Here is a 22,256-nt window from a genome sequence, read left to right as displayed (position 1 = left end):
GTGTTTCTTCCATAGCCCAGGGAAGCTGTGGCTGCCCTGGAAGTGTCTGAGGCCAGGTTGGAGCAACCTGCTCTAGGGGAAGGTGTCCCTGCCCATGCAGGGGGGTTGGAAATAGATGATCTCTAAGGTCCCTTCGTCATTTTATGATTGTATGACAGTTTGATGCTTGCCCTGAGGTGAAGTTTCATGTCTAAACCTTTGGGTGTGGCTCATGGTCCCCAGCCTGTGTCGTGCTTTGGCAGACACACAGCAGAGCTGTGAGTGGTGTGTGGGGAGCTCCTGGGCAGCACAGGGGTGTGTGAGAGGGTGGGTGGTGCTCTGGCTGCCCCAGCTGGGCAGGCACAGCTTCAGCTCCTGCTTCCCCTGGCACAGGAAGCTGATGGTTATGAGCACATCTGAGGGGATGGACCTGTGGAGAGCTGGGTTCAGGGGTGAGCTGAAGGAGCAGAAGAGGGGAGGAGGTTCCCTCCCCTCTGCCAGAGGATGGTCTGTGCTGTTGGTAAGGGTGGCCAAGGTCTTGGTGTGGGGAGGATGTTGATGCCATAGGTTTGTTCCGTGATCCTGGAGCAGAACTGAGGCAGGACAGGCTCCATGGGGAGGGGCTGGGGAAGGATATCCTTTGGGCAGCCACCTCAGTGCATTCCAGCTTTGCTACATTCCCAGTGCCCACAGAAATGCTGGCCAGGTGACTGGTGAGGAAGAAACGAGAGATCCTGGGCTCCATTGCTCCCCAGGGCACTCAGGAGATTCCATCTCTGGAACAACTGGCATGTGGAATCCCAGGATCTGTGACAGAGGCTGCAGGAAATCTGCCTGTGACTGAGGGACAGCACACATAGCTGGTGGATTTTCCATAAGGGGATTGATTGCCTTTGAAACTCGGGCTGTGTCAGAGCCTCCTGGCCCTGGAGCCTGTCCCTGCACAGACCTGAGCCATATCCAGCTACCTGGTTGTAGAGGCTTCTGAAGCTGGATTGCAACTAGGTGAGTGCAGGTTTTTGCAGAGACCTGTGCCAGCTTCCTGGTGCTCCAGGTCACCTGGACACCAGCAGGTTCAGGTAAAGTCTGTGTGCAGGTGGATGGGCTGCTGGGGAAGGCTTGCAAAGCCAGGTTCTGTCAGGGTGCTTGTGTCCAGAAAGCTGGGGACAAGTTCAATGGGAGACATCCAAAGTGGAGAGCAAAGTCCCAGGGAAATACAGATTTGAGTGTCTCTGGTAATTTGAGGGTTTTATTATCAAATTGTGTACATATGAGCCTGGTTGGGAAGGAGATGCCACCTGTGCTGCAAGGGAAGCAAGAGGCTGATGGCCAAGGTCAGCATTTCTCAGGGGAGCTGGACACTTGTTGAGTGTTTTCTTCCACGTCCAGAGTATGAGAAGAGCCCCAGTAAATATGTGCCATGGACACTGGCTGTGCCAGGCAGGCAGGGTGTTTACTGGGAAGCTGAAAAGTGTTCCCTGTATGAGGGATGGGGCTGCCAGACCCCTGGGTTCCCTAGTCGGGATCCAGTCACTCATGGGACTGTGCATGGAACCTGAAGGAATAACAAAAACGTGTGGGAGGGAAGAGACCCTGACACAGGAGGAAAACAAGCACTTGACTGATTTAGCTGAGGAAGGAGTGCAGTGATAGGCCAAACCTGACCTAAAATATACAGGTGTGACAGGAAAGAGCTCCTTAAGGAAAGTCAGCACTGAGCAAAAGGGGTGGATTTAGGACTGGCTGCGGGGAAGCAAATTTTGGAAGAATTTTCTAACTGCATGAGCGTTGTGAGGTGTTTGCTCAGAGCCGTGCCTGCTCTCCTCTCCTCTCCTCTCCTTCCCACAGAGCACCTCTGAGCACGGCTTGCAGACGACATCTGTGTAGAGGTGAATTCTGGCTGCCTGCTGGGGAACAGACCTTTGCTCTCTGTACCTTGCTGTGCTCCTGGCTTGGCTGGAGGGACGTAGGGAGCTGTGGTGGGAAGCAGAGCTGTGAAGGGAAGTAATGCAGCGTGCAGCTCGCAGGGATTGATGGCCTGTGCCCCCTCTGGACCCACTGTGCAGTGCTGTGCCCTCCTGCCCTCAGCAAACCCGGGCCCCACGAGGCTGCTCAGAGTCAATTTGTCTTCCTGGGGTCTTGTGTGGTCCCACCACAAGCCCTCTCGGTGCCAATGGCCCGTGCAGTGATCTCTGCCCTGGTGCTTGCACGTCTCTCCCCCATTACTAAAGGCACTTCTGAAAATAGTGAAGCAATGGTGAGTGATCCTAAAATGCCATGAAGTGTTTATCTGCTCTTGCATGGCCTTGGAAGTGAAGTTCTGGAGCTGCTCCCCCCTGTCCTCAGGGAAAGTCCAAGTGGCTTTAGGAAACAAAATCCCCCATAACTGATGGTTCTGACAGGGAACTGGGCAGAGCAGCCCCCACACTCAGGTGTGTACTGAGGCTGCCCATGTAGGAGGGCACAATGCCCAGCTGGGTACTGGGGAGCAGTGCCCCGGTGTCCCCTGCTCCTGGCCCAGCCATACATGGAGGGGCAGCCCTGGGGAGGGATGGACAGGCTCACCCTGCCAGGAGGGACCATCTGGAGAGTGACAAGGTCTTTGTGGAGCAAAGCTGAACTCTGGCTTACCTGAGGGCCTGGATTCTCACCTGGGTTTCTTAGTTGCTTTTGCAAGTCCAAGAGCAGTAACTAGCACAGGGAAAACAAGAAAAAGGCTCTCAAGGAAGAGTTTAAGAGCACGGGACTTAACATGGAGATGAGGTGGAGAGAAGCCTTGTGCTGCAGGTAACAGTGTGCACCGGTGAGACATGCCCTTGGGACAGAAGGATCCCCTTCCCTCCAAGTACTGCCTGGTGGGGCAGGAGGAGTCCCTGGAACGGTGGGACTGGCATTTAGGGGCAGGAGGAGCCCCTGGAACTGGGAGTGGCAGTACTGCTCTGGGCCTGGCAGGCCCATCCTGCAGGGACAGTGCTGTCCTCTGCAGCTGCCAGCTGAGAAGGCACTTCTCTTGGAAAGGGCTTCTTATGGTAGGTAGGAGCTGGGACCCAGCCCTGCCCCTTCTCTTGTTCTGGGCACAGCTCTTGTGGAAGTAGCTGACACTACTGGCTGAGCCAAGCTGACTTTTTTGGAAATGGCCACTGCTTGTGTGGTCTGTCAGTTGGACCAGACCAGCGTGGTTACTGGGAGAGGAGGGACTCCAGAGGACCCTGGTGGTTTTGTTACCCAGCTGTCTGGAGGATTCCTTTCTCCTGGGACAGTGGTGCTGTGGATGTGTCCTGGTCTCCATGCACACTGCATGACTGTTTTGGGGGCCAGCCAAAGGCCCTGGTTTCATTTCTGCCTTTGGGAGTTTGGGGTTTTTTTCTGCTATTCTGCAGCGGTGTCTGGAGCCTGGAGGACATTGCCTCATCCATGGGGAGAGAAAGGGAGCTGTAGGAGCAGGTCAACCCTGGTCAGGGTTTTCCACCAGCTCTCATGAGTCACTAGATGTGCTTGGCAGGTCCCTGACCCCGGGTACTGTGTCCAGCATCAATCCAGTACAGCAGGAGCCAGGGCCAGCCCTGGAGTCCTGCACTCCCTTGGGGACACAGATCTGTCCCTTTGGCCTTCCCAGTGGCTTGAGGGGTGTGGGTCTGCACCCACTGGAGCAGGTGCCTTGTATTCCCCAGAACCCAGGGAAAGCTCTTGCCTGCTGCCCTGGGCTCTCCTCTCTGTATCTTACCCGCACCTATTGTTGAGTGAGCAGGTTGGATGGGTTTGGGAATCCCACTCCTCACTTGGCCCTGACTCCCACCTTGCTCCCTCCTGGCATCTCCTGGCCCTTGCCTGCAGGGAGGGGATGGGAGTTTCTCAGGCCAGTGGGTGCTTGCAGCACCTGCAGAGTTGTTCTACCTGATTTCCTCACTTTTGCTGCACCGTTCTGAGTCTTTCTTCAGGGCCTCTGGGATGCCTTTGGAAATTCCCCAGGCTGTGGGTGAGTCACTATTGTGTTTGCTGTGGGATGCTGTTTGTCTTTCTGCCAGGAAACTGGTTCCCAGCAGCTGGCAGGAGGTAACAGGTACCCCATGCAGGTACCTGACAGGGTGGTGGAGGGTTTGGGAGCTGCTGCCATCCCCTCCGTGCTCTTGGCTGCCTGGTATGGTGGCCCCTCTCCAGTGGCCCCAGTCTGCCTTCCTGCACGGGCTCTCTGGGGCCAAGGGCCTTCATCCAGACTCAGTGAGAGATCATATGAAAGAGGTGGAAAATCAGAGTTTGCAAGTGAAATGAAGCCCCAAGGGCAGCTCACCCGAGCTGGTAGCAGTGCTCTCTGACCTGCTGCAGCACGTTCTGTCAGAGTTCAGGAGCTGCAGCAGGTGTTGGCATTTCCTTATGGAAGCCTGTGTCCTGTTCCCTGCTCAGCTCACGGTGCCTGCTTTCCATCCTCCATGTGCTCCTCTGGCTTCTCCCTTCTTCCCAAAGAAGGGCACTCAGAGCCCTTCCCAAAGGACTTCTTGTGACCCAGGCCTTGTTACACCAGGAATTCCTGCCCCTGAACTCCAGCTGTGTTGTGCCCTTCCCAGGCACCCTGTGGCACTGTTGATGCTCTTCCATCGGTTACACACTAATGGGAAGGATTTGTCCCACAGGTGTTTCACCAAGTTTCCAGTTCCCACAGTGTTCTCAGATTCCAGTGGTGACCACAGATGGTTGTTCAGGTTCACTAGCAAAGAGCAAGAGCAGACACATGGTACCAACCCAGAACTGTCATTTTGTCAGGGTTCTCCCACATCCCTGAGGTTTGTCCTGTGTCCCCGGATCCCATGGAAATTCTGGAGCTCCCTGCTCCAGTGGAGCAATGCTGGCTCAGGATTGCCTGAGCCACTCTCTGTCTTTGAAGGATTTTCTCCTCTGCCCCCAAACTGGTGGCAGCTTGCCTTCATAGCCTGGTGTGAGCCATCCTGCAGCCCCAGAGCCCTTCCTGAGGTTTGGTCTGTGGGACATGGGAGGCTCAAAGGCCAGTGTCCTTTGTCACCCAGGGACAGTAACCTTGGCTCCAACACCAGGCAGACTGACAAGCTAAGGAAAGTTATTCTGGCCAGACAGAAATGACACACAGCACTACAGGGAGTAAGTAAAATATAAACCAGGCTGTAGCAAAATTTCTTCTTTGTAGTAAAAGTAGTTTCTTCTTTGATGCTTTAGTGTCCATCATCTGCATCCACAGGATTCCTCAGCCTGCAGAGGAGCTCCCAGGCCACATTCCCTTCCCTGGAGAGAGTTCCCAGCCTCTTGTACTTGTGGAAAAGCACAGCTGGACCAGGTTCCCTCTTGTTCTGTGTCTCAGGACTCCAGAAATGTTCCTGTTTCCAGACAGGCTGGGATGGTCCAAGCCACCCACCTTCTCACAGCATGGAATTGTTTTCCTTGCTCTGCCTTCATGAGGAGGAAGCTGAAATGCTGCTTGGGTGGCTTTTTTCCTCTCTTAGGTTCTCATTGTGTGTCTTCTCCCATATCTCTTGTCAAAGATGAGGAGGTCCATGTCTTGGGTGAAGGTTGCACCTCTCTCTGACACCAAGTGTGGGTCATGGTCACTGCTCTGCCTGTGCAGCCCCCTTCACACTTCTCTGAACTGCTTGTCTCAGAATAAGGCTCTGATCCCACTGGGGATGGGGGTCTCTCACCAAGCCCCTTCAGCACATCATCACCCTTCGTGGGCTCCATTCCTGCTCAGCGTAGGTGGTTGGAGGAGGTCACTGGGCCATTGGTGCCACCACTCTGTGAGCGTGGAGCTGGGAGGAGGCAGGCTGCCCCTTCTGGGATGCTGGAGCTCACCTGCCCTTCTAGGGGCAGCTCCTCCATGTGTTCCTGAAATACTGTTCAGAACTGCCCAGGAGCTCGGGCTGCCGTGTGCTGTGTCATAGTGAGTTGTCCTGGCTGCAGACCTGAAATGTTTCCATGCTGCTGTTGTTTCTGGGATGTCCCTAAGCACCTGTCCAGTGGCTGCCCACACTGCTGGCATGAGCAGGGTGGGAGTGAGCAGCCTTGTCGGGAAGAGATGTGTTGGTGACCCGGGTGCATGGCTGCACGGTTGCATCTTCCTGTTGCTATGGAAGCCAGTGAGGTGTTAGTGAAGTCCCTGGTATTCCCAGGCACGGGCCACTGCAGCCATGGCTCTGGTGGTCTGCAGGCACAGGAGGTGTGTGCCAGCCTCAGGGTCTGCTCAGAGAGACCTCCAAACCAGCAGCAAGATGGGTTTCACACAGAGTGTGAGCTTGTGGTGTGGCACTGCGTGCTTCAGGACATGGGAAGGTGAAGGCTGAAGCCCTGGGGACACACATCCCCCTTGGAACCACATGGGACCCCCACTGCCTCAGGCCTTGTTCCACACCTATGTTTTTGGAAGGGCTTCAGCTGGGTTTCTCTGGCCATTTGCTGCCCTACTCTTTGATTTCAGAACTTGAACATTTTACTGGTGAAAAAACTAGAGCAGAAAGAGAGGAAAGACTTCCCAAGCCCCTCTGTTGAGCAGGAGCAGTGCCTGGCATTGGACGTGTCTCTGGGTTGCCCCACTTCCCCATCCCTGGAAGTGTCCAAGGCCAGGTTGAATCGGGCTTAGAGCAGTCTGGTCTAGTGGAAGTTGTCCCTGCCCATGGCGGGGGGTTGGAACTAAATAGTCTTTAAGGTCCCTTCCAACCAAAACGATTGATTGAATTTTTGGATGTCACCCAGTCCCAGTCGAGCGTGGCACTCCCTGCCCTGGCACGAGTCCGTGTGGGGCAGGTGTGCTCCTGCAGTCTGTGTCTGATCCCCCTGACCATCCATCTCCTCCTGCAGGCCACCAACGGCGGAGGAGCCTTCAGTGACTACTCCTCCTCCGTGCCCTCCACCCCCAGCATCAGCCAGCGGGAGCTGCGGATCGAGACCATCGCTGCCTCCAACACCCCCACCCCCATCCGCAAGCAGTCCAAGCGGCGCTCCAACATCTTCACGGTAAGCAGCACAGGCAGCCCGGGAGCTCTGGGCTGGCTTTCAGCAGAGGAGAGGGCAGGGGAGGGGGGCACGGCAGCCTGAGCCCGTGGGCTGGCCCGTGCTGTGCTGGCAGGAGAGTTCGAGAGTGTGTGTGCGAGGGGAGGCACCTGCGTGTGCAGGGGCCGTGGTGCTGCAGGCTGCTCCAGCAGAGTGTGCGTGCATGGGGAGCACCTGGGAGCAGGACATTGCTCACACGCACAGGAGTGTGGCAGGCTGCACTCGTGTGGGTGTGCAGTGTGTGTGAGCTCCTGCTCTTGCAGGGGGTGCAGCTGTGCGTGCACAGCACCAGTGACTCTGCTCATCTTCTCCTTGGGGCCGCGCACCCCGAGCGTGGCACGGAGCCCCTGCTCACTGGGGCTCCTGTTTGGTGCCGCTGATGCTGTGCCCAGTGGTGCTGTGCAGAGCTCAGCACCTGGCGTGGGGCCCCACTTGCTCCCGTTCCTGAATCCTGCGTGCCTTGAGCAGCGCACGTGGGAGCTGCTGTGGGTGTGGAGGGAGGGAAGACGGAGGGAGGCAGCGAAGCTGTGGGCCCCAGGTGGAGCAGGGTACATCTGCAGCCCTCAGCTGTGCTGGTTGCCTTGCAGCCTGCCTCTCTGCACGCTCTCACACCATGCACACACCGTCCACGCAGTGTGCACAGTCCTGCCCTCACACTCAGCCTTGCTCTGAGCACAGCCATGAGTGTCCCCTCGCTGTGAGCACACACGTGTCCCAGTCCCGTGTCTAGCATAGGTGTAGCCTCTGTTCCTGTGTACGTGTGCAGGCTCCGGCCTCGCTCCTCTCCCCATCTCAATGTGCTTTCCAGCCACCATTGCTCAGCACACTGTGTCTGCTGTCTGTGGAACCGGCCACCACAAAGTCCTTGTACCTGTTGCACCATGTCACCCCTGTGACCAGCCGCTACTGCTGTGATCCCAGACCACACAAATTCAGTGTCCTGTGCCCCATTCCTTTCACCGCACCATTGGCATCCCAGATTCCCCATTCCTTGTGCTGGGAATGTGCCCATCTCCCTTGGCTTCTGACACCCTGGAAGCTTGTGCGCTGACCTCCTGAATACTCTGTGCATTCCCCTGGCTGCATCTCCTGCACCCCCAGCTCTCTGTGCACGCCCCAGGCCCACGCTCACCCCGTCTGTGCGCATACCACCCCTCGCAGCAGGTCCCCACTCCCAAAGCATGGTTATTCCCTCACTGCCTTCCCCTCCGTGTGCTCTGCCCTCTGGAGTGCCCTGTAGCTGTCCCCCTGTTCCTCTGGAATGCCCTGTAACTGTCCCAGTGCCTTGTAGCTGTCCCAATGCCCTGGAGCTGTCCCGCTGTTCCTCTGGAATGCTCTGGAGCTGTCCCAATGCCCTGTAGCCGTCCCAGTGCCCTGGAGCTGTCCCTGCTGGGCCGTGCTCTGTGCTCCCACCGCAGCAGCTCTGGGGGTGCTCTCCCCTGTGTCCCGCCGTTCTCTCTCCGTGCTTGGCTCGTGCTGTGCCACCCCCATCGTGCCACCCCCATGCTGCTCCTGCTCGCCGCGCCGACGCGCCTGGACTCGCCGCCGGCTCATGCTCAGGCTCTCTGGAGCCCCATGCTCGCTCACCGGGGTGGGCACTCGCTTGGGGAGGAGGAGGAGGAGGAGGGCGGCTCGCTGCGGGGCTTGCGCTTGTTCGCTGTGGGCGTCGTGGTGCGTGCAGGGCTCTCACTGCTCACCCATCCTGGGCTCACGCTTGCTCTGCGCCGCGGGCTCACCTCGCCGCGGGGCTGGGGCTCACCTCACCTGCTTGCTCGTGTGCTGCTGCACATCCATGGCTCACGTTGACGTCTTCACCCATCTGGTCGTGGCAGCAGCAGCAGCTCCTGACACCTCCCACAGTGGGACAGGACCAGGCAGGGCGGGAAGGGAAGGAAGGGCAGGCTGTTTTCTGCCACTAGCTTTTCCCAGGCAGGCAGCACAGGTGTAGCCAGCAGCCTTCGTCCTTGTGGGGTCCCCAGGTGAGCACAGGCCTTTCCGAGGTGCAGTGCTCGGCCCGGCTCTGGGAGCCGCTGCAGCCCCAGTCCCGAGCTATGCCTGACTCCTTTGCTCCTCCTCTCCTTTCCTCCTTCTCCTTTCCTCCCCCTCCTCCCCATTCTTCTCCTTCTCTTCCTCCTCCTCCTCCTCTCCTCTTCTCCTCTTCTCCTCCTTTCTTCTTCTAATCTCCTCGTCCTCTCTCCTGCTCTGGCTCCTCTCCTGCTCCCCTCCCACTCCCCACTGGATCGCATTCCCCCCGGGGGTCTGCGTGCCCCAGAGCTCCAGGTGGACACGAGCTCTGCGCCCCCCGCGCCTCGAGGCGCTGCCCACTCCTGAGCCCAGCCCCAGCCCCGACTGCTGCTGCCGCCGGCGCCCACTCCGTGGCCTGTCCGTGCTGTCCGCTGGCACCCATCACTGACAGACTCGTGTCCGTGTTCTGAGTATAACTTGCCAAACTCTTTATTCTTTCGATATTTGCAGATATGTGCCACTGTTTCCAACTTTTCATCAACAAAAAGGCCTTTCCAACTCCTTCCAAATTAGAAGATCCAGGTGGTTACACACGGCACCTCTGTACAAATTCTCTCACTTTTCATTGCCTCTCCAGGGCCGGATAAGGGATGGGCACTGGGATTGATCTAAGATTAGAGGCTCGCCCGCCCTCCAGCCAGCATGGGTCCCCCCCTCGGAGACACGCAGGAGCCTTTTAAATCCCCCCAATGTAAAGTCTAGGAAGCGCTGAGACGGCCTGCGCCTGCACTTTAAGCTGGGACATTTCTGGGCCTGCTGGATGCTGTCTGGGCACTGCCCCTTCTCGGGGATGCCAGGCGGACGACCCTGCTGGGATGGGAAGACCTGCAGACACACCGGGACCGGGGACAGCCGCGCATGGAGCTGGATGGGCCAAAAGACGCTTTGCTGCTGCCTGCGGGAGCCGCTGCAGCGCCTGCCGCTAGCGCTCCGCTCCTTCTTCCCTCCTGCACCTCTGCAGCCTGCATGGACTCCTGCTCCTCCTCCTCTTCTCCTCGCAGCCGAGCAGCCATCTGTGTCTCTTTAGTTTTCTTCTCTTTCGATCTCTTTGTTTGGTTCTGGGCCCAAAATCTGGTGAATCGGTGTCCCAGGCGCGCGGGGCTCGTATCCCTTTCTGATCCAAAGCACACGGGGCCCTCCTGGACTGAGGGGGTGTGTAGGACGCTCCAGAGAGACGCTGCCGCTGCCTCCTGCCATTGTTGTGATTCTGAATGTATTGGTTGTGCTCCATGCCATGTATGACTTGGTATTTCCCTCTGTCCTAAGCACTTTGAATGAGTTCTGCTCAACAGACTGTAAATTTCATATTGTATTTATCAGAGTTTGCTCTCCCCGCGGCCCTCGGGCGCTGGTGGGTCCTGCTCTCGCCGCTCTAGACGTGTGGTAGATATTTATTGTCCATGCTCTTTTGTAAGGGGCTGGTATCTCTGCCCGGTGACCTGTGCTACTTTGTATGGTGCAAGTGTGTTACCAGAATAAATCTGTTGGATTAGTAGAGGTGTGAGTTCCTTCAGTGCCTGAGCCTCTCCTGCTTCCATCCATGCTCCACCTGCATCCCATGCCATTTCTGTCTGTCGCCATGTCCTGTGTGCCCCACGGGAGGGGGGGCCCACATAGCCCCGCTCTGCCAGGAGGAGGACAGCTCTGCTTGCAGTGGGGGGAGAGGAGAGGATTGGACAGGAGAGCTCGCTGGGGGCTGGGCTGGAGTGTCCGAGTGTCCCTAAGGCACCGGGTGAGGGCCCGTGCGCTGGCAGAGCTGGCCTGGGGGAGAGCAGAGTGCTCTGGTCTGGAGCCTGCTGGGGACAGGGGACCGTGTCTTCTGGTGTCCCGTGCCCAGCTCTAACGCGCCTGTGTCTCTTCTCTTCCAGTCTCGGAAGGGCGCGGACCCGGAGCGCGACAAGAAGGTGCCGGAGTGTAAAGCGGACAGTATTGGCAGCGGGCGGGCCATTCCCATGAAGCAGGTTCGATGCTCCCCTTCGCCCCCTGCGAGACCCCGCAGCTCGGGGGAGTGTGGCTGGGGCGCCTCTGCTCAGCACTGGGGGCCGGCCGGGGGCTGGCTGGTGTCCCTGTGCCCCGGGGGCTGCGCAGCCGCCGGCTCCAGCAGCGGGCACCGCTGGGTGCTGGCGTGGAGCCTGGAGCCTGTGCCGTGCGTGGGTGGGGGGCTGCGGCGGGGGCTGCGGCGCCGGCGGCTGCAGAGCGGTTCCAGCAGATGGCATCCATGCCCCACGCCCGCCGCAGCCCCCGCCGCAGCCTCTCTGCTCCTTCCCTGTTCCTCTTCTCTCCTGTTCCTTCCCGCTCCTGCTCCTGCTCCTGCCCGGACAGGAAGGGGATTTCCCTCTTCACGGGCGGCTAGAGAAAGCTGTGAGCCCACACCGTGAGCTGGGAGTCTAAGGGAGGCACTGCTTCCTCCAGCAGCAGCGCATTCTGCTCCTGCCTCTTGGCTTCCAGGGAAGCTTCAACTGCCTGGATCCAGCCCAGAGTGTTGCCTGCCCCTGTGTCTGTCGCTGGCAAGCAGGGGTGGGTGATGTCCCAGCGAGCCAAGTGGTGTGGATTGGCTGGATGGTGTTTCCATCAGGATTTCCTTGCATTTCAGGAAAGACTGATCTGGCAGTGCCTGGTTGTGCTCCTGCCTTGCACATTGTGCCCCCGTTGTGGATCCATTTACCCTCTGCTGGCCCTTCTGTGCCCCGTGTGCCCCCCAGCGCTGCCAGGGCTGAGTTGCACAGGTCCAGTTGTTTCTCTGCATTGCAGGAGTGCAGGAGAGTAGAGTCTACATCCCCACCAGGTTCTGGCTGCCTGGTACGATTCCATGCTGAGATTCCATGGGGAAAGGCTCAGTGAGGCCAGGCTAGCTGAGGAGTGGAGTGGTGGGTCAGAAGAGAGAGACCCTGCTCACTGCTGGAGCTGCCAAAGCTCCTGCCCTTCCCTGCCCATGGAGTAATGCTGAGGCAGGTTTGTGCAGGGCTGTTGGTGCCCTGAGCAGGGGGCTGTGCTGAAAGGAGGGTGGGGTTGGGAAGGCAGGACTGGGAGAGTCAGCTCTGGGGCCAGAGGGAGCAGTGACAGGAGAAGCAATGCCAGGGTGGGGTCTGTGGGATCTCACACATGGGGGCTCCGCTCCTGAGGTGGCCACGTTTGGCACAGCCCCAGCAGGAGGAGGCAGCCCAGCATGCTGGGCCATCCCCTGCTCTGCAGAACAGGGCCTGTTGGTGTGCAGGGGTTGTTGATTGTCCTGGGTTGTTGTTGGTGTGCAGGGATTGTTGATTGTCCTGGGTTGTTGGTTTGCAGTGGCAGTGCCCCATATGCTGTGGTTTGGGGTCAGCCCAACCTGGCAGGGGAAGCAGTGGGTGGCTGTTCTGTGGTGAGGTAGGGGAGGCTGAGAGTAGAGCAGGGAGCCTTCAGTGAGCCCTGACTTGGTTCCCCAGATCTGCTGCTGCCTGCTGGAGGGCTGGTCCTGAGAGGGACCTGACATCCTTTCGTGCCTGGACCTTTGGGTCCCTTTTCCCTGCAGGGCAGGATGATTGCTTTACCTGCTCCTGTGTCTCCGTGCTGCTGACAGGGCCTGGCCTTGCCTGGTCTGCCAGCAGCTGTGTTGGTTTAGTGGGATTAAGTCATTCTATGCTGTTCCTGTCTGGGATGGGGAGAACTGGAACCAGTGGAGGCCCAGGTCTGCAGACCCAAGCTGTACATCCTTTCTGGGCTTTGCAAGGAGGAGGAGATGGCAAGCTCCTGCCTGGTGCAGGACTAAGCAGAGGGGCCAGTTCATGGCAGCAGCAACTCACAAGGAGAGCCTGGAGCAAAGAGTTCCCCTGGGAGATCCAGGTCTGTGCTGGGTTCAGGACTGGCACCTCTTCTAGCCAGACTTGTGAGAGGTGATTTCCCAGAGATCAGAGATCCGGGCAGTGTTTTTACAGGAACATACGTAGGGGGAAGTGGTGTTTGACAGGTGGGCACTAGCTTGTGCCAGCAGATATTGACACATGGCTTGTGAGGAAGGGGTTGCCAGGGAGTCCATAGTGAGATCAGCACGGCAGCTTGGCACATTCCTGCTGTGGCCTTGCACCACAAGGAATGATGGCTTGGTACCACCGATGGGGACAGGAGCAAGACTCCCAGGAGGTGTAGGAGCTGTATCACAAAGGTTTGGGACAGGGGATGGTTGCTCTGGTCTCTGAAGATGGTGGAGGTCTCATCCCTTGCTGTCTCTGAGGCAGTGGAGAGTGGGGCCTGTAGTTTTCCTCTTAGATGCTCACTGGTCCTGCCCAGCCATAAGAACAGAAGCTGGCGGGTTTGGCGATGTGAGTGGCAAATGGGCAGGACCTGCTGCCTGTGTTCGTGGCCAGCATTGGACTGTTAGCTTCCCTTGGCATGGGCACTGCTGGGCTGGCGGGTTTGGTGCTGGGGCTGAGGGCAGGTCACCTCGGGAGAGCTGGCTTCCTCTGCACGGGTCTGTGCTTACATTGCCAACCTGAAGGCAGTGTGCTGGGGGGCAGCAGGCTCACCCGTGACCCCACGGCTGCAGCACCATGATCCACGATCCCTTCCTGGTCTCTGTGAGCACAGAACAAGCACTGGGAAGCACTGGCAGCCTCCTCAGCATGCGAGGCCTGGGGTTTGCATGGAGCCAGGAAGCAGGAGGCTGGGCTGGATGCTGCAGAAAGAGAAACACTGGGGAGCCTGAGGAGGGATGTGTTGCTACTACAGGGTGCTTTGTTGTCACTTGTCACTGCCTTCTTCAGCACAGCACCTCTGGGTGACCTGATCTGTCTCCCTTATGCACGTCTGGAAAAGATGGAGCTCCCCAAGGGGACAGGTGAGACTGTGGCTGTTGGGGCCCCCCCACCCACCTGGGACAGCACCTACGCACCCTCCAGGCAGCTGGTGCCTCTGCCAGGGCTGCTCTGTGCCATGGACTCAGGGTCTGTGTGCCACAGTGTCCTTTTGGTGGTGGTCTGCAAGGCTGGAAGAATTCCTTCGTAGCTGGACACTTGTCCCCAAGAAGTGGGTTAATTAAGCCAGGAGACGAAGCTTCCCCAGCTGTTTGTTACCAGGAATGAGCTCCTAATTGCACATCTAGCAGATATTTGTGGGAAGGCTGCATGGAGCATGCTGGCAGCCCGGGGGTCCCCTGGCCCCTGGCCTGGCTCTGCTCGGGCCGTGCACTCCAGCAGGGCCCAGGGCGGGTGACTCCTCCTCCTTGGGAGCTGGGATCATGCTGGGAGCTTAGATTACATTTAAATTGCCATTTGCATTTTCCAATCAATACGCGACTTCACAATTAAGTTTGGTGTTAAAATTCTTAGCAAAAAGTGAGTGGAAGGGAGATTTGTGGAGTAAACGAGTCCTCTGGGGGCCATCGCCGCTCCCTGCTTCATTACGCTGCATATTGCTGCTGCTGCTTTTCCTGAGCGGCAGCACAGCCCAGCCCAGAGCAGCGCCGAGCCACGGAATGCCGGGAAGGGACAGAGCGGGGACAGCGAGAGGCTCGGGCTCCCCTCCCTTTGCCACATTACCTTTCGGTTTTCTGGCTTTATGTTTTCTTGGAGTTCATTTGAGCGAGACGTTGAGGAACTAGTCTGAATCAGATGCAGGGTGGCTGCACCTCTGTGAGCCCTTCTGTTGGACATGGGTTTGCCACTTATAACCACTCTTGCTCTCAGACATGGGTATGTTTTGAGACCTTGCACTTGACTAGTTCGCATTCCATCCATTACTGGCTCTATGGGTTTTGTACAACTGGTGTTTAAGGGTGTTCTTGCTCAGTTAAAGACCTGACAGAAAGCTAAAAACCACTTGTCAGCACAGTCACTCCTGCCGTCAGATACTGTGTTTTACCCAAGGGAGAACCAGGCTCCTCTGATGTCCTGTTTGCACTGCTGGCACTGGCTCCTCCTCCTCTCCTCTCCTCTCCTCTCCTCTCCTCTCCTCTCCTCTCCTCTCCTCTCCTCTCCTCTCCTCTCCTCTCCTCTCCTCTCCTCTCCTCTCCTCTCCTCTCCTCTCCTCTCCTCTCCTCTCCTCTCCTCTCCTCTCCTCTCCTCTCCTCTCCTCTCCTCTCCTCTCCTCTCCTCTCCTCTCCTCTCCTCTCCGCCCATCACTCTTTGCCGTAGCTTTTCCCTAGATCTGCTTGGTGTGAGCACGCAGCCATGATTCCAGGGGTTGTTGTTTGCCCCCTGGCAGGCCTTGGCAGAGCAGGAGCTGTGGGCCAGCTGCCATGTGCCATGCCATGTTCTCATCAGCACCTTCTGACTGTTGTTGAGTTCTTCAGCTCGTGAGGGCAAGGTACCAGATCCTGACAAAGAATCTGATGCTGCCCACACACACCTTTGCCCTAGCCACTCTGTTTTACTGTTCCATCCCTGCACGTGTGGGAGGCAGTTTCTTTTCCCACTGTTTGCTGCCTGAGCACTGAGCTGGAGTGGTCACAGGGACTCCTGCATGTTCTGCAGCATTTGTTGCAGATTTCACGGTCACGTCTGGCAGTGTTGTCCCCCCAGCACTTCTTGCTGGGCCTTTGCACCGTGCAGGAGCAGCAGCTCAGTCTCCAGGCACTGGGATGGGGCCCCCAAATATGCTGAGGCTGGCAGGGCTGGGACTTTCTGCCCAAGTTTTTGAGGAGGGGCTGGCCCAGGGCCCAGATTTTTGCCAAGTTAGGAACAGGCAGTCTGTGTGTCTGTCCAGACAGCACTTTTGGAGGGGCCAGGCCTGACAGTTGGTAGATCCAGCTTTTTTCCCAGACTTTGTTACTCATTCCTGCTTTTGTCCCCCCATGCTGTGCTTCCCTCCCTGCCGACAGAGTGCTTGATGTGCTCTCCCTGCTCCAGAGCCTTTGCACCTGCTGTCTTGCCCCAGCTTCCTTCTTCCTCTCCACCTTTGTCCTTACCTGGTACATGATAAATTGCTTCTGGAGGTGGATTTCCTGGGGAGACAAAAATGAATGGGGAGGGGTTGAGGATTGTCTGTGCTCTGAGCCTTGGTTCAGATCAGTGGAGTTAGTTCTGGGTTATCCCGGGGTAAGAGGGAGTTCAGCACGAGCAATGCAATCATTTCCTGGCCCTGGCAGTGTGTTGTGCCAGTGATGGCAGCGTGGGTCTCAGGTAAAATCCTGATGGGATGACCCTAACTCTCAGCTGCCCAGGACCTGCATTCCCTCCTGGAATGTGTTCCTACTCTGTTTGTCAGAAACAGAAATGGGGTAGAAAAAGTGTGTCCCTTGGGAGACCTGCATTTGGAGGGTTGTTTCTCAGTTGGCTCCTGCCTGTCCCCAGTTTTCCCTGCCTTGACTATCCCTCTGTGCTTTGGGTGGTGGGAGAAGGTCTGGGAGCAATCTGTGTCTATGGTAGGGAGGTTGGCTCCTGCCCTGTGTGAGCACTGCCCTTCAGCATGGCAAGAGTTTCTCAGAGGGAGAGGTTTGGGACACCAGAGGATGTGATGGGCCCCTCAGAGAACCTGAACACTGGCACTGACACGTGGAGACCCTTACCCCTGGAAGGGAGGGGGCAGTCTGTGGGGACTGAGGGGTTGCTGAGGACAGGGTGCAGCCCAGGGGAGTGTGGGACAGCCAGCCTAGAAGATGTTCTCTTGAGTCTGCTCGTCGTTTCTTCTCAAAGACCAGTCTCCAATGGACAGTGCTGGCAGAGCGTGAGGTGCCAGGACCAAACCCCCTCTGAGACTTGTGGCTCTTCTCTTCCAGGGCATCCTCCTCAAACGCAGTGGCAAGTCCCTCAATAAGGAGTGGAAGAAGAAGTACGTGACCCTGTGTGACAATGGGGTGCTCACCTACCACCCCAGCCTGCACGTGAGTACCGGGCTGACGTGGGGAGCAGGGGGGCACAGAGCAGTGTTCCTCATGCTGTGCCTGCTGCTGCTGCAGTGCTTTTGCAGTGTTGGCCGCCTCCAAGGCAGCATTTTCAGCAGACCTGGTTCTTACCAGGGTCTGGAGGAAACTTTCTCCGTTTGCTCAGTGCTAGGCAGGTGGAATCACGCTCTGTGCAGGATTCACTGGGAGGCTGCAGATCTCTCCTGTTTGCCTGCTCAGTCCATGAAAGCAGGGCTTACCCTGCAGCCAGATGAGGAGCAGGCAGAGAACTCCTTGCTGCCATATCTGCTGGTGCCATTTGGGTGTGGAGTCACTTTCGTGGCTGCTAGGTGTTGGGTAATGGAGACGAGGTGGCTGTGCAGAGCCGAGCTGCTGTCCCTGCAGCTCTGATCCTTGTCTCTGCTTGGCTCAGGCACGCAGCTGCTGCCCCATCCATCTCTGTCGCCTCCCCACTGTGGGGCTAATGGCTTCTTCCCTGTTCCCTCTCGAGCACAGTTTGCTCCTGCAGCAGCAGCCACACCTGTGACACAGGCCCAGCACCTCTGCCAAGGCCGGGCTGCACAGGACAGACACACGGGCAGTGGCTGGAGGCACAGGGTGCTTCAGAGGGCTGCAAGGAGAAGAACGAGGTGCTGCAGCTCTTGAGAATGTTCCCAGGCCCTCAGTCTGTCCCTGATCTCCTCAGATGTGTGGTAGTGGAGTGCCCTGGGCCTCAGGGTCTTTGTCCTCATTGCTAACCCTGCACCCTCACTCCAGGGTTTAGCACGCTCAGTTACTGAACTCCAGAGCCCCTGGACCCTCCTGTCCTTGAACTGGAGACCCAACCATTGCATTTCTTTTCTCTGATTTGTTGGAGCTTTCCCCCAGAGTCCTCAATCCCTGTACTGTGCTGCAGTCTGCAGTTCTCTACCTTTGTAACCCCAGATTTTGGTGTTTTTGGAGCACCAAACCAGGAGGGAGTGGCTGCTGCTGCCATCTCTGTGTGTGTGCTCACCTGTGCACCTGTGTGTATGGGCTTATCATATTTCCACCATGGAAATTACTGTGATATTACCATCAGCTGTGGAGGCAGAGCAGTTTCTGGGCTCTTATTTAGCTAGTCTCAGATGCTGCTGCTGCTGCTGCTGCCACACACCAGGCCTTTTTTCTCTCCTTTTTTCACCATTTCTTCCTCAACGTGTGACGGAGATTGATGCTACTCACTTTCCTTCCTGCACTTCAGTGTTTCATTTCATCATTGTGTTGCCCCGGGAAAAAAACAGGTTTGCTTCCAGCTGGTGCCACTGGTGATCCCCAGCCCGTTGCTGAGGGTGATGCCTCTCCTGCCCAGTCTGCACAGGGAGCTCTGAACCTTGCACCTGAGATAGCAGTTGTACACTGGATGTGTTTGCCTACAGCAGGGCTGGATTACACGTGGGCAGAGCTGGGGCTGCCCAGCCTGGCTGCCACAAGGCTGGGTTCAGTGTGCTCCCCCGGGGCACTGCCTGCCCAGCAGCTGGGGACAGGACTGTGGCACCCACCACCACGTCCCGTTGTGTGCTGCAGTTCTGGCAGCATGCTGGTGGGATCCACAAAGCCTTGCTGCCTCTCTTCCCTCTGGTACCTCGTGTACGACCTGCCTGGAAGGGGCAGGTGCAGGGACGAGCAGGAGGAAGAGGTAGTCCAGAGGAGGATGTCCCGTTGTATCTGCTGCTCCCTGTCTTCCAGAGTGGATCAGGAGGTGCTGTGATGGATTTGTACCCTGTGGCCTGAGGCAAAGCTCCCATGTCTCTTCGCAGGATGAGACAACAGAGCACGTTAGGGATGGAACAAACCTGTGCTCTGAGGATGGGCATGCACTCTTCTATCACTTCAGTGTGGCAACAGATCCCAGGCTGGCTGGCTGGCTGGGGGGAGGGGAGCTGTGGGCTAGAACAAACCACAGAGCGTCAGCCAAGGAGATGTGCAGCATCCAGTTCTTGCCATGGGATGGGAAGTCCCAGCTTCTTCCCTGCCTGTCCTGCCACGTGTCTGGGGGATGTTGGAATTCTGGATGCAGCAAAGGGTCCCTGAGGGCAGGCTGAGCCTTGCAGGAAGAGAGTCTTCCCTGCCCATCAGGATGTTCAATGCCCCAGAGCGTTTTTGTGCTCTTTTTGTGTTCCCAGTGGCTGTTCCTTGGCATAAGTCAGGGCAGTTCCTGGGTTGTCTTCTCTTCCATTCTCTCTACATTCCCTCCCTGTCCCTCCCGGGGTGGGTGTCAGCACCTCAGAGACCAGCAGCCCTAATTTCTTTCTCCTCCAGTGCACATCTGGCCAGGGTATGTCTGTGCTCCATTGGATGGAGGTCAGGGCCTGGCTCTGGCATTGCTGATTTTACCAACAAAAGCTTCCTGGTGGAGCTCTTAATCTGCTTTTGGGAGTTCATCACTCAGTCTATTTCTGGGTGTGGATTGTGGCACCTCCAGCTCAACTTGAAAGTTTCCTCACCAGGAGTCAGGTGTGAGCTCTGGGTTTGCAGTCACAGGTTGGTGACACGTGCTGGTGAGCTTTCCTGATGGAAGCATCAGGATGCCTTGGCCACCAGCCCGGACTCATGCTGGGGAGCTGTGGGGCAGTCGGTGGGTTCCTGCCCTCAGGTGCCACCTCTGCCTCTGCACCAGAGCAGTTGGTGGAGTCAGGGACAGGCCTGGAAATGGAGGCAGGAGTGCTGGGGGCCTGATCCCTGGGTTCAGCAGGGCTTTCTTTGCTGCATCTATATTTCTACCTTTCTGTGAGTGTGTTCAGCAACAGGAAAAGAACAAGTTGTGTGAAGAGCGTGGTGCAGTTTCCCATCACTTCCCAAAGCCTCAGAGAGAGCTGTGCTGCTGGGAAGGTGCGAGGCTGAGCCCAGGCTCGCCGGCCGTGCCGCACACAGCCAGGGAAGCAGCTCCCATTTTGCAGCCAGTGGAGCCATTCACACAATCACCTTCTGTTAATTCTATCTGCAACATCAATTAAATTGTTTGTAGAAACTAATTGAATGTGGCTTAATCACACATCTTAATAGCTTTCCACGCTTTGAACTCGTTGTTAATTCCAGTAATAAAATGAAATGAGAGAACTGGCTGGGTAATTAGCGAGGAGGCTTGGGAAGAAATTGCTGTTTTATGGTGGGTAATAAAAGCCGAGCGGCAGTGACCGCTCGCTCCGGCAGGCAGCCGGCGACCGCCGCACTTGTGCTGAGTGAGGGAAAATCCTGCAGCCCCTGCGAGGGTCCCTGCCCAGGGCTGGCACCGGGACTGGCACCGGGACTGCACCCCGCTGGGAGTGCTTGGGCTGCTGGTGTCAGTCACCCAGGGTGCTGGAAGGAGAGTGCCAAGGTTTGAGCCAGGCTGTCCAGCCCTGGGAGCGTGGGAGGTGTGCTGCCCCATGTCTGGAGTGTGCTGCCCCATGTCTGGAGTGTGCTGCCCCATGCCTGGCGTGTGCTGCCCCATGCCTGGGGTGTGCTTTGGTGCTGCCCCATGCCTGGGGTGTGCTGCCCCATGCCTGGGGTGTGCTGCCCCATGCCTGGGGTGTGCTGCCCCATGTCTGGGGTTTGCTTTGAGGGCAGGATGGCTGCGGGGGGTCAGTGGAAAGACAAGAGTTCAGACCAAGGTGTGAAGGTGCTGTTGGGAAACTATGACCCTTGCAAATAGCTACCTGAAAGCACAGAGCATGGTCTGTGCAGCCCCTGTCACCTGCCTTTGGGGCCAGGATGGGAGGATTGTTGTTCTTAAACTGAGCGTGTTCATGTCTTTATCTTCTTGGACGGGGAAGCAGACAGGGACATCTCTGAGTTAATCTTTTTGGTGACCTCCTTGTGAGCTGGAGTAAACGCAAGCCCCCCAGAGCAGCCACAAGCTCTCCCTGGACTGCTGTGGCTCCTCTCCTGATGGCAGCATAGGAGCCCAGGGATGGTGTCCCCAGCTCCCTGTTCCTCCTAGAATCTTGAGCTCCAGTGTTGGTCCCTGCTCCCTTGGGATCTGACCAGCAGTTCCCCTCTTCTTGGGTCTTCACTTTCTGAGGGCACAAGCCTGAGGACGAGCTGGCCTCATGAGAGAGGGCTGGGAGGCACAGGAAAGGACACAGTGCTCGGGAGAGGTTTGGAGTCTGCACTCTCATTCTGACTGAAAGCTGAGATGCTCTTGGAAGACAGGGCAGAGTGATAGTAAAAGTCTGCACATGGGGCTTTGGTTGTATAATGAATTGTCTACCAGAAGAAATGGGGGAAGCACCACATTTTGAATAATAGGAAGCTCTGCAGGTGCATGAACAAGGGAGGTACCTGAGTTCTGTTGGTTTGGGTTTCTCTTACCCCAGCTGGAACCTGAGAGAGAATTTTTAGGTATCTGATTGCTTATGCTGTAATTCTATTCTATTCTATTCTATTCTATTCTATTCTATTCTATTCTATTCTATTCTATTCTATTCTATTCTATTGTTAGCTGTTGCAGTTGAGTGCTGAGATGAAGCAAGGGATGGTAGGGAGGGTGCTGATGCCTCTGCATGCCCTTTGGCTCCATCTGATCTCTCATCCCCACATGGGCTTGTCCTGGCATCCCACAGGGCTTGGTGCTGATTCTGGGGGGGAGCTGAGCGTGTTTGGCTGGGGCAGGGCTGACCCTCCACCCTTGTGCCTGTGCTGCAGGACTACATGCAGAACGTGCATGGCAAGGAGATCGATCTGCTGAGAACCACGGTGAAGGTCCCGGGCAAGCGGCTCCCCAGGGCCACGGCAGCAGCAGCGCCCAGCGCCAGCCCCAAGGCCAACGGGCTGGCCAAGGAGAGGAGCAGCTCACAGCTGGCAGGAGGCACAGGTAAGAGCTGCTGTGGCTGGCACAGAGCCAGCAGCCCTTGGCTTTGCTGAGCTGGGAGCAGAGCCCCTTCTGAGGGCACCTCTGACTTGCTTTCAGCACCCTCAAGGAGTCCCTTTGGTGGGCATTAGCATTTCTGTGCAGTCCCAGGTAAGCTGCTCTTAGATTTTGTGCTGGTTGGTGTCCAGGACAGAAGAACATCAAAGGGTTTAACTGGCAGCGTGAACCCTTGAGGAATTTCCTCACCCTGAGGAGAGTGTTGAGGCTGGTGAGCTGCTACACGTGGTGGAAGCTGCTGCTCCCTAAATCAAAGGAAATCCCAAGGCTTTTGGTTCCTGACAAGTTGTTTTCTCTTTCTTTCTGATTTTGGGACCCTATTTCCTCCTCAGTTTCCCCTGGAGAAATGATGAAGGTCTGGTTTGGGATCATCACTCTGTGTGCACATTGAAGAGTTGCCCCAGAGTGTGGTGAGGTGAGACTGGGAGGCTGGCTGCCCCTCTGCCTCCCACAGAGCTCCTGCCACACTCCTCCTCTCAGAGTTCCTGCCATGCTCCTCCTTGCTGCTGCTGCCAAGGGAGGTTCTCGCCATGCCTGGGGGAGCTGTTGAACTTGGGGCTTTCC

At 57.2% G+C, this 22,256-nt stretch overlaps 1 protein-coding gene across 3 annotated transcripts in view; it reads left to right on the top strand.

The window, feature by feature from the left end:
• Positions 1 to 22,256, top strand: part of AGAP3 (ArfGAP with GTPase domain, ankyrin repeat and PH domain 3) — a 102,725-nt gene that overhangs the window by 47,176 nt on the left and 33,293 nt on the right. For 2 of the 3 annotated variants that reach the window (XM_088172485.1, XM_088172416.1), the window contains exons 8-11: positions 6,796 to 6,951; positions 10,881 to 10,973; positions 16,700 to 16,804; positions 21,470 to 21,638. In XM_088172485.1, the coding sequence (XP_088028611.1) occupies positions 6,796 to 6,951; positions 10,881 to 10,973; positions 16,700 to 16,804; positions 21,470 to 21,638 (523 nt within the window). Of the gene's footprint in view, positions 1 to 6,795; positions 6,952 to 9,462; positions 10,508 to 10,880; positions 10,974 to 16,699; positions 16,805 to 21,469; positions 21,639 to 22,256 lie in introns of those variants that run through there. The other variant, XM_088172364.1, reaches the window with a different exon arrangement.

Source organism: Sturnus vulgaris, chromosome 1, assembly GCF_052056855.1.
Source record: "Sturnus vulgaris isolate bStuVul1 chromosome 1, bStuVul1.hap1, whole genome shotgun sequence".
NCBI lineage: Eukaryota > Metazoa > Chordata > Aves > Passeriformes > Sturnidae > Sturnus > Sturnus vulgaris.
The sequence above is the reverse complement of the archived record's forward strand: the minus strand, read 5'-3'. Positions and strand labels throughout refer to the sequence as shown.